Here is a 16,027-nt window from a genome sequence, read left to right as displayed (position 1 = left end):
AGAGAATCACTGACATGATGTCAGCTGGTCCTTTTGTGGCAGTGCTGAAATGCAGTGGAAATGTATTTTTGGGATTCAGTTCATTTGCATGACAAAGAGGGACTTTGCAATTAATTGCAATTCACTCTTCATAACCTTCTGGAGTATATGCAAATTGCCATCATACAAACTGAGGCAACAGACATTGACACAAATATTAATTTTAATTCTCAAAACTTTTGGCCATGACGACAGTGTGTGTGCAAATGTAGAAGAGTAGGGAGGTACAATTTAGCATTAACACTGGAATGACAGATGTGCAGATGATGATGATGATGATGATGATGTGCAAGTAGAGAATAGAGATACTGGGGTGCAAAAGAGCAAGAGGATAAGTAACAAAATGGGGATGAGGTAGTTGGGTGTGCTATTTACAGATGGGTTGTGTACAGTTACATTAAGCTGCTCTGACAGCTGATGATTAAAGTTAGAGATGGAGATCTAAGACTCCAGCTTCAGTGGTTTTTGCAATTTGTTCCAGTCAATGGCAGCAGAGAACTGGAAGGAAAGGTGGCCAAAGGAAATGTTGGCTTTGGGGGTGACCAGTGAAATATACCTGCTGGCGCGTGTGCTACGGGTGGGTGTTGCTATGGTGACCAGTGAGCTGAGAAGGCAGGGCTTTACCTAGCAGAGACCTATAGATGACCTGGAGCCAGTGGGTTTGGTGACGAATATGTAGTGAGGGCCAGCCAAAGAGAGCGTATAGGTCGCAGTGGTGGGTAGTATATGGGGCTTTGGTGACAAAACGGATGGCACTGTGATGGACTACATCCAATTTGCTGAGTAGACTGTTGGAGGCTATTTTGTAAATGACATCGCCGAAGTCAAGGATCGGTAGGATAGTCAGTTTTAGGAGGGTATGTTGGCAGCGAAATAGGAAGACAATTTCTATATTTAATTTTGGATTGGAGATGCTTAATGTGTCTGGAAGGAGAGTTTACAGTCTAACCAGACACCTAGGTATTTGTAGTTGTCCACATATTCTAAGTCAGAACCGTCCAGCGTAGTGATGCTAGTCGGGCAGGAGGTTGCAGGCAGCAATCGGTTGAAGAGCATGCACTTAGTGTTTATTGCAATTAAAAGCAGTTGGAGGCCTCGGAATGAGTGTTGTATGGCATTGAAGCTCATTTGGAGGTTTGTTAACACAATGTCCAAAGAAGGGCCAGATGTATACAGAATGGTGTCGTCTGCGTAGAGGTGGATCAGAGAATCACCAGCAGCAAGAGCGACATCATTGATATATACAGAAAAAAGAGTCGCCCCGAAAATTTAGCCCTGTGGCACCCCCATAGAGCCTGCCAGAGGTCCGGACAACAGGCCCTCCGATTTGACACACTGAACTGTATCTGAGAAGTAGTTAGTCAACCAGGCAAGGCAGTCATTAGAAAAATCAAGGCTGTTGAGTCTGCCGATAAGAATACGGTGATTGACAGAGTCGAAAGCTTTGGCCAGGTCGATGATGGCGGTTATGATATCGTTTAGGACCTTGAGCGTGGCTGAGGTGCACCCATGACCAGTTCAGAAACCAGATTGCAAGTTGATGCAGGGGGTGCTGAGATGTTGGTAGGGGTAGCCAGGTGGAAAGCATGGCCAGCTGTAGAAAAATGGTTATTGAAATGATCAATTATCGTAGTTTTATCAGTGGTGACAATGTTTTCTACCCTCAGTGCAGTGGGCAGCTGGGAGGAGGTACTCTTATTCTCCATGGACTTTAATGTCCCAAAACTTTTTGGAATCAGTGCTACAGGATGCACATTTCTGCTTGAAAAAGCTAGCCTTAGCTTTTCTAACTGACTGAGTGTATTGGTTCCTGACTTCCCTGAAAAGTTGCATATCGCGGGGGCTATTCGATGCTAATTCAGAACGCCACAGGATGTTTTTGTGTTAGTCAAGGGCAGTCAAGTCTGGGATGAACCAAGGGCTATATCTGTTCTTAGTTCTACATCTTTTCAGAGGAGAGGAAAGATGGAAAGCATGTTTAAAGAGCAATCAGGCATCCTGGTTGCTCTTGGTACTATGGTGAATATTAGATTGACATAGGCTAGTGCTTTTGCTGTTCTTTTGGCCTACTCATCTTGTTGGCTGACAAAGTAAATGTGGACCATTCTTCCAATATCTTTAATATTATGCACCTCGGAATTGAATAAGGACGCACGCAGTTGCATCCCTGATGTATCTGTCTTCACTTGTAGCATTTGAGAAATACCCTATCATGTGACGGGCATTGTCTAATGAGAATTTAGCTATTTGAGAGAGCCATGTGAGTGAGAGGTGCTTCGGCGCATGCAGCCAGGAGAAAGGAATTCTAATGTATATTCATCCCAAGGACACAACGGCCACTGGCTGCAAAAGGCATGTTTTTTTTTAAGGGGCATTACGTCCACACAAAGGTTGATGCTGCCGGGAAATTCAAGGCATTATCAATTGCTTGTCAAATTGTGAATTAGAAACTGAAGTGTGTGCAGCACGAGGAAAAACAAAAGCAGAGCTCAAGCCTTTTTCATGTGACTTTTTTCAAATCATTGTTAGTTGCTTCATGCAGCCTTTGAATGTAATAGAAATCTAAACATATAGCCCAACGTTTGTATCACAACTAAAGTTGCATAAATAACTCTAAATTAAGCATATAGGAGGACCTGTTTCTTTGTTTCCGTTCAACACGCAATAGCTGCATATTGCAAAAATCGTTTGGAGAAAATATAATTGTATTTTATTATGCTATGTTCAATTGTATTCTTCATATTATAAAATAATGCCACAGAATTCTATGCAAATCTTTTCTGCTAAATGAACGAGTGTAGCCTACAGCCATATGGCATAGCCAGATCGGAGCATAACATTAGAACTGAGTATTCTGTTCTTCTGAAATAGACTACATTTTCTTCATATCATGTTTCTTTAGACCTGTCTAAAATAATGGATTTATTGTGAAGGTGTAGACTATATTACATGGATCTATTCGACTTTTTAAAATGTAGATGTTCCAAAGGTCTGCATCAGTGGCTTGTAGGCTGTGTGTGGAAGCCAGGAGATGCTAAATGTGTTTGTTAATTAACGGTCAATTACCGTGAAAACGGCAGTTATTTGCTTGACAATCACCGGCTGACAAAATGTCATGATCGCCACATCCCTAAGTGGGACAGCATTCCACAGGCTACAATCAACAGCCTGCTCAACTCTGTGTGAAGGAGATGTCGCGCTGCATGAAGCAAATGGTGGTCACACCAGATACTGACTGGTTTTCTGATCCATGCACTTCTTGTTTTTTTCCTGTGACCAACAGATGCATATTAGTATTCCGAGTCATGTGAAATCCATAGATTAAGGCCTAATGAATTGATTTCAATTGGCTAATTTCCTTGTATGAACTGTAACTCAGTAAAATCTTTGAAATTATTGCATGTTGCGTTTTTATATTTTTGTTCAGTGTATGGTGTTTAATATTTTGGTAGATCTGAAGAGAGACAGGTCCCTAACCCCTCTCTCTGTCCCCAGACCCTTCAGAGCTGGGCCAGTCTCTGGCCCCAATCACTGAGGAGCGAGCCTCTCGCACCCTGTACCGCATCAGCCTGCTGCGCCGTCTCCGTGAGCACGTCCTGCCTCACCCTTCCCTGGAGGAGCTCCTCCTGCTGGCCCCGCCCAGCTCCGAGCTGCCTGCCTGGTGGAGCACTCCAGCCCATGACCGGGAGCTCATGCTGGGTTCCGCCCTCCACGGCGTCAGCCGCACTGAGCTCTCGGTCTTCCTCGACCCGCAGTTCTCATTCAGCCAGGCCCGCCACGACTACCTCGAGAACCAGCAGAACCAGCCCGCCCCCGCCACTCCCCTCCTCCAACCACAGGCAGAGGAGGGCTCAGTCGTCAAAGAAGAGGAGGGTCTGGACAAGGAGTCCCGCATCCTTGGAGCCGCTGAGGCTCTCGGCCACTCAGATACCCAGATCACACACCTCTCCCGTCCTGATGGGAAGGGCCGAGCCCGGACCGGCTTGGGATGGAAGAAGAGCAGGGGGAGAGGGCCGAGAAGTGGAGGAAATAAAGGAGAAAGAAGTGTAGGAGGGATTTCCGATTCCGATTCTGACTCTGATTCTGGCTCGTCTACCTCCTCCCAGCGATCAGGCAGCTCTGACGACAGTGGCGACAGTGAAACAGAGAGGGAAAGAGGTGAGTGGGGACTGAGTGATATTGAAGTGTGAGGATTGAGATAAGACAACACACATTGATGGGTTTTTTTTATTCTGTTTTCAGCTGCTTTGAAGATGGAGGAAGATGGGGAGAACAGCTTGCTCTCAATGACTCCATCTCAAGATGGTGCGCCACCAGAGTCCCTTACCGACCCATTCAGGGTTGATTGGCCCAAGGTATGTAGGTTGGGGACATGTACAGTCTGCAACTATAGAGTATGGATGGATCCAGATATGTGGATGATGTTCTGGTTGCTTGCACAATAGTACTTCAAATACAGTATTAACAGGAAGTTGAATATGAACTGTACAGTAGAAGGGATTGTTGTTTTGGTGGAGTGATTGGCTGGTTTCTCCCTCAGGACCGTGTGTTGATAAACCGGCTGGACAGCCTCTGTATCCTGGTGCTGTCTGGGCAGTGGCCAACAGGGCGGCGCTATGCCTCTGATGCCCAGCTCAACCCAGGCTCTGACGACCTAGGGGCAGGGGATGAGCTCAGCTTTGCACGGCTCATGCGGAAAGGCAACAGCACGCCCGGTAGAGAAAGAGCAGACGGACAGGAATCTGAGTTCACCGTCAAACTCCTGAAGGTGAGATGAGAGGAACACAGAAAAGTTTAATAAATTCTGGTGCTGGGGGACCCACAGAGTGGTCAGTATTTTGTTCTAGCCCAGTAATAACACCTGATTCAGCTTTTTAGGCCATTGAAGTACATTGGGATAAAGCTTCTTTGACTGAGGTACAGATGGAATGACTAAATTGTCTGTCTTTCTCCATCCCCTTTTTTTTTAACTTCCTACTCTCTTAGGAGGAGGGGCTGAAGCTGACCTTCTCTAAGCATGCCTTGATGTCCAATGGGTCAGGGGGAGAGGGGAGCGGACGCAGGACGCGTAGGGACCAAGAAGTACACATATACAATACTAGTGCACATTGTCATAGTCAGAGGTTAAGACTGCTCATAATACACAGATGTGCAGACAAAGAAACAAACCCGCAAAAACTGACTAAACAAACTCTGAAATCTACGTACTCAAACATTCATGTAATGTTTGCATTTATCATGCCTCATTCATAATCTTCAACCTAGTTGTCAGAGCCAGACGGAGCGGTCCCGGTGGTCGATGCCATGACGGGCACAGTGCTGAGTGGGGAGCGAGCCCCTCGCCGCAGAGACCTGCCCAACTGGCTGAAAGAGAACCCAGACTATGAGGTGGAGGGAGACATGTTGGAGGTAGATTTACCTGGAAGGAGTATGTCCATGTCTCAATTGTGGCTCTGGCCAGAAGTGCTGCACTTTGTGAGAAATACAGTATCATTTGAGATTTTCACAGTGTGTCGTCGTCCCCCCCCCCCCTAGCTCCTTGTGAACCAGAAGAGGAGGAGGAGGAGGAAGAAGAGAACTGAGAAGACCGCAGCACTGTTGGGCAGTGAGAAGGTTAAGATCATTGATATGAGGACAGGAAAGAAGGTGAGAAATGGCAAAGGATGAATTACATGGGTGCATTGGGATCCTCGGTCAAATATTTATTTGTGGATGTTGATTGCTTAAGGGTGGATTTTCTTTCCCTTTTATTCAGGTTGGGGCTACGTATGGACCTATGCTGCAGGATCTGAGGGAGTTTCTGGAGGAGAACCCTGACTGTGCAGTGGCACCAGAATGGGCTGAGATGGTCCAGAGCTCTGTGAGTACCCTTGACTTATTTACAGTACACGTTAGGGCTGGGTGATATGGCCAAAATCTCCTATCCTGATATAGGTCATTTCAAATCCTGATAACGATACATATCACGATAGAGCACATTTTCTGTAAATTCAATGAATAAATAGTTTATATGAAATGACCACATGTAAAGGCCTATTTCTTATTACATTTTTTATTATTATAAATAAAAGGTACTTACTCATTTGATTATTTCTCCTTTTATTTAGAACCTTTGTGCAAATATTCAATTAAGCATGTAACAAAATATGAAATATTAATGTTATATATATATATATATTTATTTATTTATTTATTTTTTGGGGGGCTTGCCTGTTTTGCATGTTATTTTGGCATTAATTAGTCTTATCAATTTGCATTTGGTACCGTGGGTCGAGTGTTAGCACCAACTCACGAAACCCCCGTTTCTCAGCCGTGTATATTGGGGCTGTGTCTTTGCAGATGTTCTCTCCTTCCAGCTTCGTGATTCTTTGCCATATGGTGTGCCGCAGGCAAAACCCTCTTGCAACGTTTGAGTTGGGGGTTTGTTTTGAGCACTCGACTATACTTTTTTGGGTCTCGTCCGTAGACTCTCTGTACTGTTTCACATGATTATTGCGTAGGTGGTAAAAGATGTTAGTGGTTTGAGCCTGTTGTTGGGACTGGCCTGAGGCATATTTTGCAGAGGACGGTTTTCTGGTCCGTGCCAGACTTCGTACCCAAACCACGTCCATACAACCGAAGTAGCCCCTCTTTTAGGTACGAGCTCTGTCTCCGTGCTCTGTGTCACATTCACTCTCCTCCATGTTTGTGTTGCGAATTTCCTTCCACACATGAACACAAAGTGTTGTCCAATTGACCAAAAATATTGCCGTAAAGAGTGATTTGCAACACAATGAAATAAACGATAGAGCATAATATGAAACGATAGAAAACATCTATAGTCACACGATATATATCGTCATATCGCCCAGCCCTAGCACACACATCAAGTTCAGTGAATCAGTTCTGCTTCACATTGTAAAATATTTCCAAAAACTGATCCTGGTTCACTCCATTTTGTCCTTCCAGGGCTTTCTGCCAGACAGCCTCTTCCACCGGCTCCTCTCTGCACGCTCTGTCATCCCCAAGAGAGTCCGCCGCCGCCACCACCACCATGCCCCTCAGCCTGCCCCGCTGGAGGACCCAGTCCTGGGCGGAGGTGTAGAAGAGACCCTGGTCTCAGACGGGGCCTACATGATGGAGGACGAAGACTTGGAGAATTCCCCTTTCCTGACTCAAGCCTTTGATGTTAAGATGGAAGGTGGCGACAGCTTGTCACAAGGCGGATACGAGAGTTCTGACAGGGAGGCCCTTTTGGACGACGTCATCATGGCTCAGAAGGACTCAGACTCTTCCTCCAGCTCAGAGGATTGACCAAGCCCATTTAGTCTGATATAGTCCCAGAAAAATCATGTTATTTTCCCTTTCATGTTATTGCTCATTGTTTATTTTTATCATGATATATATATTGAATTTTGGATGAATTTGGTTTTTGTTCTTCTTACTCACTTGGTTTATGTAGATTTTTGGAAAGGACCAGGTTTGCACCCAACTCTTTCCATTCCCTTCATTCATGATATTCCCTCTCCCTCCATGACCATCCCCTTGGCACCCTCTACCACACAGTGAGTCCACACCCAACTCTGTTTCTCAACCCACTGCTCCTCTTCTCCCTCAAACCCATTCCCAGTCTCAGCTTTAAGGGGAGCCCTGCTGTGAAGGCATTTGATCAAAGAACCTCCTAGCTAGTCCTCCAGTATAACTGGACGAGAGGACATGCGTACTGAGCAGACCAGAACTTTGCTCCCATGATGCCTGAGTCTGATGTCATAGGCCATTTCTGCTCCCTGTTGAGTCAGTGAACTTGAAGGGGTCCAATTTGTGATGTACATTTTTTCTGGTAGGGTAAAGGTGGTGGTGGGGGGGGTATCGGTATATAAGTTACTGATCCAGTGCTATGAAGATGGGTGTATTGTACAATGTAGAACTGGTCAGTTGTGTGCTATGGTGCAAAGATGACCACGATGAGTTAATATTCTTGTTTTATGACCTGAATGTATCTGTGATATGAATAACAATCTACAGTGAAAGCAGCCAAGTCCTCTTGTCCTTGTGTATTTGTGTGAAATAGCTGAACACATGCTGTCAAGAAAAAGCTGTTTTTTTCAGGCATTTTCCCTGTTCACTTACAATCTTGAGTTTTAAAAAGGATTAAATGAAGATGTATATTCGGGAAAATCCCATGTTTGTGAAGGCAGAAACCAATGCCCCAGGTCGCTGGTTTTCAGGGTTCTGACCGGAAGCAACTGTTTCGTATACAGGTAAGGAGAATTTATGCAGCAGGTTAGAATAATTAAGGTGGCAGGTTGAGACTTCGGTTAAGGTTGGTGCTTTGTTAACCTACTCCTTCTAGTCACAGGCGTTTTTCAGGGGACACGAACAGTGTAAAGTTGCAATACCAGATATCCATCAAGTGGACATGTGCTCTGACATAAACAAGCATGGCGCTGGTCACAATCTATTTACGTTTATAAGTGGTCACCGGAAAGCAGTCTAAAGCGACGAGTTGAATCTGGCGTACCTTATCTGGTGCCTATACTGGAGTGAATTTTCTCCTGCCTTTCAAGCGCCAATGAGACTTTTAGAGATGTTTTTAGTGTGAGCGCGCTGCCATGTTTCTTCAATTCTATCAACGAAAATTCGATCAATTACCCGCGACCGGCATTGATTGCATAACTGGTTTTCGTTCTATATGGCTTTATAACAAACCCACTATCTCTCCATCTCAGAAGGTGGCCCTCGCGGGCCAGCCCACCAGCTCGGGCCATCCGGCACGGTTCTTCCCCCGGACGACTAGTTATCGCGGCACCGAGTGACACTGATATGCTTCGGGCTCCAATTCATGTGCTATAGTTGCAAGTACTGGTATGTATTAGCTCTACTGAATATTCACCCACCCATTAATGTTATATTGAATTATGTTGGGCAATATTTGTTGGGGTTACTTTAAATGGGCAACTCGTTCTTCAATAAAGTATATATATTTTTGAACAACCCCCTTATTGTTATATTTTACGTAATTTGATTGTGAGTTGTGTGTTGTAAATAGCATTCTTATGGTATGTTTTGTTATCAAATACATTATTACCGATGATAACCAGTAAATAAGGCCAACGGAATCTAAGTGACGTCATTTCCCCGAATCAAGGAAACCCGGAAACCAAGTGTATCAACTAAAACAATTAATTAGAAAATAAGTGGACCGATGTAGTGCGAGGATGGAGGTAAGAGAGAGGATAAGAAGCGTAGGAATTTGTAAAAATGTTTTTACTGAAGATTGAGTGTGGTTAAGTCTACTGAACGCCTTGATATTTTTTACCGTCTTTCCACTTTTAATAGCCTTCAGTCTATGCTAAGAATTAGCCACGCCAGGTAGCTTGTTAACCAAAACTTCCCCAACACTAATTTGACACGTCCATCATGCTGGTTGTCATTTGTAAAGCTGATAAACTATCACAGCTATTATCACACCACGTTTTTACTATGACAATATTTAGCTAAGTACCGTAGTTATAGCCTCCCTGTAAACAAGGGTGTATTCATTACGCCTATACTTAGGCAAAACTTTTTCGAAACCTATTCAGTCTGTTAGTGGAAACTGGAAACCACCTAATTTACACCATCACACCAATCCATTCCTTGATAATCCACGAGGGGGTGTACAGCCCTTTCTTAGGACAATGGTGACATAATTCCAAATTGACCTCTATCCCAACTTCCTAGACATGTTGGATAGGTCTCAGCAGAGTTATATATCGACGTCAAGTAGAGTGAGATTTGTCGATAGACGTTCCAGCGATATTTCATCAAACTATTTAATGAGAGTCCTGTCTGCTATCAAGAGCGTCGAGTCACTTACTCACTGGACACAGTGTACAATCGCAACAGCAAGATTGGTGACCTGTTGCCACAAGAAAAGGGCAATTATTTCATCTTTACCTAAATACTTGTTTATTTCCCCCTTTTGTACTTTAACTATTTGCACATCATTACAACACTATAGACACATGACATTTGAAATATTTTTATTTTGTAACTTGTGAGCGTAATGTTTACTGTACATTTTTGTTTATTTCACTTGCTTTTGCAATGTGGCCCTTTTGAATTTAAATGTATACTTTTGAGGAGATGGGAAATGTATGCGTCGGCAGTGTGCCGAGCATTCTGGAACAAGGAGAGCTCTCCTTCAATTAGTGAATAGCAGTCAATTGGGCATTAGCTCAAAAACCAAACATTAGCAATAATTTCGTCAAGAAGTACAACAATGCAAATCTTTTCCGTCATATAAATAACTTGTTTTCTGTGATATCGTATAGCTTTGGAATCGTAACATTTACGTACGTTCGAGGAAAATAAGCAGGTTTCTCGAAACCCTGATTTTGAGAAGCGATGGCGTGGCGATTAGTTTTGCAACCGTGTTGACGCAGCATGACAACGTGAACGCGATTGGTCTACAGGCTGCTTGGTGATGCGTTATACGTTCAATTCATTGACCAATGGGATTCCTTTCTCCTCCTTTTCTAATATATCTGCCTAAAATTAGTGGTCGAGCTTGCTGAGTAGGGACCGAATGAACCCTATCAACGTGATTTTGACACATTGCTTATAGCTAGCTAAATATCATACGGGCACATTTAGGTTTTTATGGGGAACAAAGATTGTTCCCATAATTAGTTAAAAATAACAGCAAACGTGAGCTAAATCGGAATGATACCCTGGAAGGTATCATTAGCATTGTTGGCTAGCCTGCCAGCTAGTTAAGTACTTTAAATTAATTTTGTCAAATACTTAATTAGCTCTCTGATAATGCTGAACAAATCCTTTACTTGCAATGTAATTTTGTAAATCAAAGTTACCTAGCTAACATTTATCAGCTTACATATATTGATGTACAGCTAGTGGTTAGCAATCTAGCACACCAATTAAAGTGAGGCGATTGATTCGTCTCCTTTGGCATGATGGTGCTCTCTAGCTAGTTTGGAGTTCTTATTATAGCTCAGTGGCTAGGAGACTGCATCACAAAGAGCTCACCACTCTTGGTTGTTAAATTGCACAATTTTGATTGGTCTGTCACGATGGATCTTCATTTTTACTCTGACCTCTCTGATGGCACCGATCAGAATGCTGACCAGGAGTTCTTGGAAGCACAGGGTTATAATGGATACGACCCAGTTAACAAGGTATGGGGCCTATTTCTAAACAAAAAAGAGAGACTATTCACACAACATGAAAACAATGTGTGTTTTGCAGTTTCCGGGAGGCAGTGATACTTACCTCACCATCTCTGGGGCAGGTCATCCTTTTCTCTCCTCTGAGGTGGGTGTCATGATCCTCAAAGCCTGCACACATTCCGCAATGCGTATTATTCACATTGTGCAGTGTATTCACACCGAAAATGTTCATGTAATCGATTTGTCCCATTAACAGTTGTCCTTCTCCTTCTCTCTGTTTAGCAGACATTCCATACCCCCAGTCTTGGAGATGAAGTGTTTGAGATCCCTCCCATCTCCCTGGACCAGGACTCGGCCCTCAGTGTGGGGGACGAGGTGTCCCATTTTGGGGAACTATCGGGGGGAGCAGGGGGTCCTTCTGGGGTTGGAAGCCTGGCGAGGAATGCTGTGGTGGGGGGCAATGACCCCTCCTTTGCCTCCACCTATGTGAACCCAAACTCTCAGGGCCTGGAGCACCTGAGTCTTAGGGTGATGAGCCAGTCTGGAGGGGGGGCCCTACTCAGCTCAACACTGGGGGTGGTAAGTGGTGTACTTATGAATACTACTAGAAGACTTTCTGCATCAATAATGTATTTTTCAAATTGTAATCCTTTAAGACTTGTGAAAACTCCTGTCTTTGTCTCTCTAGGAACTTGGCCACTCCATTGGCTCCCATTTCAGCAGCTCCTCTCCAATGACCATTGATGTTCCTCTTGGTGACATGAATCATGGCCTATTGGGACACAATCAGCTAACCACTATTGATCAATCAGAGTTGAGTGCCCAGCTTGGGCTTGGTCTTCATGGCGGGAACATTCTGTCCCGTTCCAAGTCCCCTGACCAGCTGTCTGCCACGCCTTCTCCAGCAGGCTCCCTCCAGGATGATGACATGGATGACTTCAGGGTGAGTGTCTGTTTGTATGTTTATTTATATGTATAGGACTTGTTGGTTTGTCATGTGTTGCTGAAGTCTTGCTAAGTCAACTGATCTGGCCTTGTATCTTTCCCTGTCTCTCTGTCCACTGGTCCCACTGTCACCCAGAAGAGTGTGCTGGTTGACTCTCCAATGTCCCTGTCGGTCTCCCCTGCAATTCTCTCCCACCTCTCCACCATGCCAGGCTCTGCCCCCATGCTCTCCTCCTCCATCTCCCCTGCATTAGTGAGGCGCGGCGGGGGAAAGCCGGCCATGGTGGCCGCTACGGCAGGGCCTGGAGGAGGGAAGAAGGGAAAGAAGAAGAAAGACCCCAACGAGCCCCAGAAACCCGTCTCTGCGTACGCCCTGTTCTTCAGGGACACCCAGGCTGCCATCAAGGGCCAGAACCCCAATGCCACATTTGGAGAGGTGTCCAAGATCGTAGCCTCCATGTGGGACAGCCTTGGGGAAGAGCAGAAACAGGTATACAATACACACTTTTACTAAAAGATATACTGTAAAACTTCAATGAATAGCCCAGGTGCTTATTTACAGGGGTGGCAGGTAGCCTAGTGGTTAGAGCGTTGGGCCAGTAACTGAAAGGTTGCTGGATCGAATCTCGAGCTGACACACATTCTGCCCCTGAACAAGGCTGTTAACCCACTGTTCCCCAGTAGGCCGTCATTGTAAATAAAATAAAAATTCTTAACTGACTTGCCTAATTAAATAAAGGTTAAATAACAAAAATGTAAAATGTATTAGTCTATTTTCTAAATGCACACAGCTTATTCGTTGCGCTTTGTGCCCCCTGTAGTTGAGCCGAGCATGTCAAACCACACAGCTGTCTGATCCATGGCAATGATGTTGCTTTCCTTTATCATCTTTTGCCAATCTTTACGTTACACACTGCAGGAAACTCGTAAAACAATTCATTTGAACCCGATGTTTATTTGAAACAGGAATTTATTTGTTGAAATGACGGGGCTGATGCCCGGCTATTAAAAGGGACAGGCGGCTATTTGAGACTGCGTTTCATTGAAGTTTTACGGGACACTTAAAACAATTAAAGGACATTGTGGATAAAAGGATATACTGTAATTCATGTAAACAGGATTGGTGTTTACTCTTGTCTTCATCTACATAATTATACCCTCCATCACTATTAGGTGTATAAGAGGAAGACGGAAGCCGCGAAAAATGACTATTTGAAGGCATTAGCAGCTTACAGAGCCAATCAGCTCTCACAGGTAAAATCTCTAGGCCTGTCTTTGCTTAGAAATCGTGTGACTGTAGCCATGACAATGTTATATTGAAAATGTCATTTCTCAAATGTAATATACTCTAATCTCACCAATTCAATTAATTTGATATATATATATATATATATATATTTTTTTTTCCTGTGTTCTCTTTAGCCCTCTATTGAGATGATGGACACGGCCTCTTCACCACCACCTCCAGTGCCTGAGCCAGTGAATGTGGCCCTCCTGGCTCCCACCCGCCCCTCCCGCCTCCCCCAGCACAACCCTGACCAGAATACCATCACCAACATCTGCACCTCCAACATCATTCTGGATGTCCCCCAGGTCACCACACGCTCCCGCACAGGGGCTCACAAGCCCCTCACCCTGGGCCCCACAGCCATCCCGACCCTGATCCCAAACATCACAGCCACCCTGACCCCCACCATCACCAAGATCATCATCTCCAAACAGATGCTCCAGGCCGGGGCTCAGCTCCACCAGATCCCCACCTCCATGGTGACTGTGCTCCCTGGCGGTGTGCGCACCCTGCTGCCCTCAGCCCCACGCCAGCCCCCACCTCTGCAGCAGATGCAGCATGCCCCTCCTCCCCCGCGGCTCCAGCAGATGGTACACTCCCCAGCCCCGCCTCCCCTCCAGGCCAAGCCCAGAGGAAGTGCTGGACCTGGGATTCCTGTGTCCATCACCGCGACACCTCCCCCTCCACTACAGATCACGATAGTCCCTGCTTCTTTGCAAGCAGACGCATCCTTGCCCATTATTGTTACGACAACCGCAACCGCCAACTCAATTTGTGTCACCAATTCCACTGTACCTACATCTGCTTACTCCACCCCTACAGTGGCTCTGCAATTGGCAAAGTCCACTGACTTGACGCAAAGTGCAGATGAGGATGCGGTTACGGAAGAGTTCACGTCAGGAGAGGTAGGCTGAGGTTTTTCTTTGTAAATTGACCCAATGTGCATGTTAAATATGCTTGTTGTTTCAATCATCAACTTTTCCCTATTTTTCTTCAGATGGAAATGGAGTTCAATGTGTCTCCAGGTGCCACTGATGTGGCTTCTGGCCCTCTGACTATGTGTGTGCGTGCAGGATGCACCAATCCTGCAATAGAGAGCACGGACTGGGACAAAGAGTACTGCAGCAATGAATGTGTCGCCACTCACTGCAGGTGTGTGGGTTTGTATTTAAATGTATGTGTTCCTTTATTTCTGTGAGGAAGGTTGATGTTGTTTTTAGGACATTTAAATGAAAGTGGTGTTGGAGTAGAAAAGGGAACATGTTAACTGACTTTAACACTTGTCTCCTTTCTCTCCTTCAGGGATATCTTCATGGCCTGGTGCTCCATCAGGAATCACAACACCATGGTTGTCAAGTAAAGACCAGCATTACCCAGACAAAGGGAGGAATATGTCTTGTTGGGTTGGGGGATAACAGGCCTACGGTAGACCAATTGGGGCGAGAGGAAAAGATGTTCGGAGGGGAAAAGAAAAGCACAGTGTACCACGAAGCGATCCATTGGAAATCATTTATGAACATTACACATGGGATTCATTTACAAATTCATGGATAGTTGAGACAGTGGCCGAGATGTTTTTATGTTTTATTGTTTGGACGTGCATACCTTTTAACAGGTCTAGTCACACTGATAGTGTTAGAAGAGGATGTAGCCCATTTGAAGGGACCTAAAGTCAGTGGTATTCCAAAGGGTTCTATTCCAGAGGGTACATTGGAACATAGTGCCACTAGTTGTGACAAAGCTCCATTTGATAGGTTCATTGAAATCAGGTTTGACAGAGAGAAATTAGGATACAAGATTTTTTTGTGATCCATGGCAGCCGAAAGCTTAATGAAGTGTGCTATCTTAACTATTTGGATAAACATATATTTGATACCCACCTTTTTTTTTTTTGGGTTGCCTTTAGGTCCTTGAAAAACATTTGTCAGTATCTCTTTTTAGAGAAACAGAATCAGGAAAATACAAAACATTTCAGTGAAACTGAAAATGTGATTTGGAGTAGTGTATCATACAATTCTCTTGTTTTCTTTTTACATTTAATTTAGTGGCCTCTAGGGCCAATACTCTTACTTTTTCATTACTGTGAAGGAAATGTTCACTGTGTCCGTGGTGAGTAAACATCAGCAGAAATCAAGGTCAATTTGTTATTACATTTTTAATAAAAGAGCGATGAAGATATGGAGCTCAAACTCTGGTCTCATTTATTGTGAGTAGTGGTGAAGTGTGTTTCAGTGCTAAAGGGATGCTTCAATCAAATCAGACAGCATTTCAGTAAGTCATTTCTGAGCCTCACTGTATAATGCATTTCCTTAATACATCCTTTACAATAGACAATAAGCAATAGTTAAATACACCGATTTATTTGTACATAAACAAAACATTAAATCAAAATACTATGGAGTCATGTCAACATTGTAAAATACAAGAAACCTGAGACAACGGTACATTTGGTTCAGTGCTTGGTGAATAGTGTCATAAACCTCATTTACACCTTGTGCTAGCTAACGTGTTCTGTGATCTGATCAAGGTTTGTCGCTTGTATTATTATTATTATTATTAAAATGTGTCTCTTATCCTTCCGCTGTGTCCACATTGTGACCAGATT

The 16,027-nt window shown here is 44.3% G+C and overlaps 2 protein-coding genes across 22 annotated transcripts in view; both read left to right on the top strand.

Annotated features, from left to right (window-relative positions):
• Window positions 1-8,056, top strand: part of chd8 (chromodomain helicase DNA binding protein 8) — a 30,618-nt gene extending 22,562 nt beyond the window's left edge. For all 6 annotated transcript variants that reach the window (XM_090182633.1, XM_036986232.2, XM_036986230.2 and 3 more), the window contains 8 exons: window positions 3,535-4,197; window positions 4,282-4,394; window positions 4,580-4,807; window positions 5,026-5,121; window positions 5,305-5,448; window positions 5,575-5,685; window positions 5,795-5,899; window positions 6,988-8,056. In XM_090182633.1, the coding sequence (XP_090038759.1) occupies window positions 3,535-4,197; window positions 4,282-4,394; window positions 4,580-4,807; window positions 5,026-5,121; window positions 5,305-5,448; window positions 5,575-5,685; window positions 5,795-5,899; window positions 6,988-7,332 (1,805 nt within the window). In that variant the 3' untranslated portion in view covers window positions 7,333-8,056. The remainder of the gene's footprint in view (window positions 1-3,534; window positions 4,198-4,281; window positions 4,395-4,579; window positions 4,808-5,025; window positions 5,122-5,304; window positions 5,449-5,574; window positions 5,686-5,794; window positions 5,900-6,987) is intronic.
• A 356-nt stretch (window positions 8,057-8,412) lies between these two features.
• Window positions 8,413-15,604, top strand: LOC110530593 (TOX high mobility group box family member 4). 16 transcript variants are annotated; one of them, XM_090182636.1, is made up of 10 exons: window positions 9,148-9,242; window positions 11,139-11,198; window positions 11,269-11,334; window positions 11,475-11,768; window positions 11,878-12,132; window positions 12,274-12,624; window positions 13,308-13,388; window positions 13,557-14,327; window positions 14,420-14,574; window positions 14,725-15,604. In XM_090182636.1, the coding sequence occupies exons 1-10, from the start codon at window positions 9,237-9,239 to the stop codon at window positions 14,780-14,782; spliced, it is 2,097 nt and encodes a 698-aa protein (XP_090038762.1). In that variant the 5' UTR covers window positions 9,148-9,236; the 3' UTR covers window positions 14,783-15,604. The 16 variants fall into 16 exon arrangements, with proteins under 16 accessions (XP_090038765.1, XP_090038766.1, XP_090038764.1 ...); XM_090182635.1 differs by having other exon boundaries at window positions 11,472-11,768; XM_036986236.2 differs by having other exon boundaries at window positions 9,161-9,242; window positions 12,271-12,624.
• The last annotated feature ends 423 nt before the right edge of the window (window positions 15,605-16,027 follow it).

This window comes from Oncorhynchus mykiss, chromosome 8 (assembly GCF_057628025.1).
Source record: "Oncorhynchus mykiss isolate SJ-2025 chromosome 8, ASM5762802v1, whole genome shotgun sequence".
In the NCBI taxonomy this organism is placed as follows: domain Eukaryota; kingdom Metazoa; phylum Chordata; class Actinopteri; order Salmoniformes; family Salmonidae; genus Oncorhynchus; species Oncorhynchus mykiss.
Note: the sequence above shows the minus strand (reverse complement) of the source record. Positions and strands in the feature narration are given on the sequence as shown.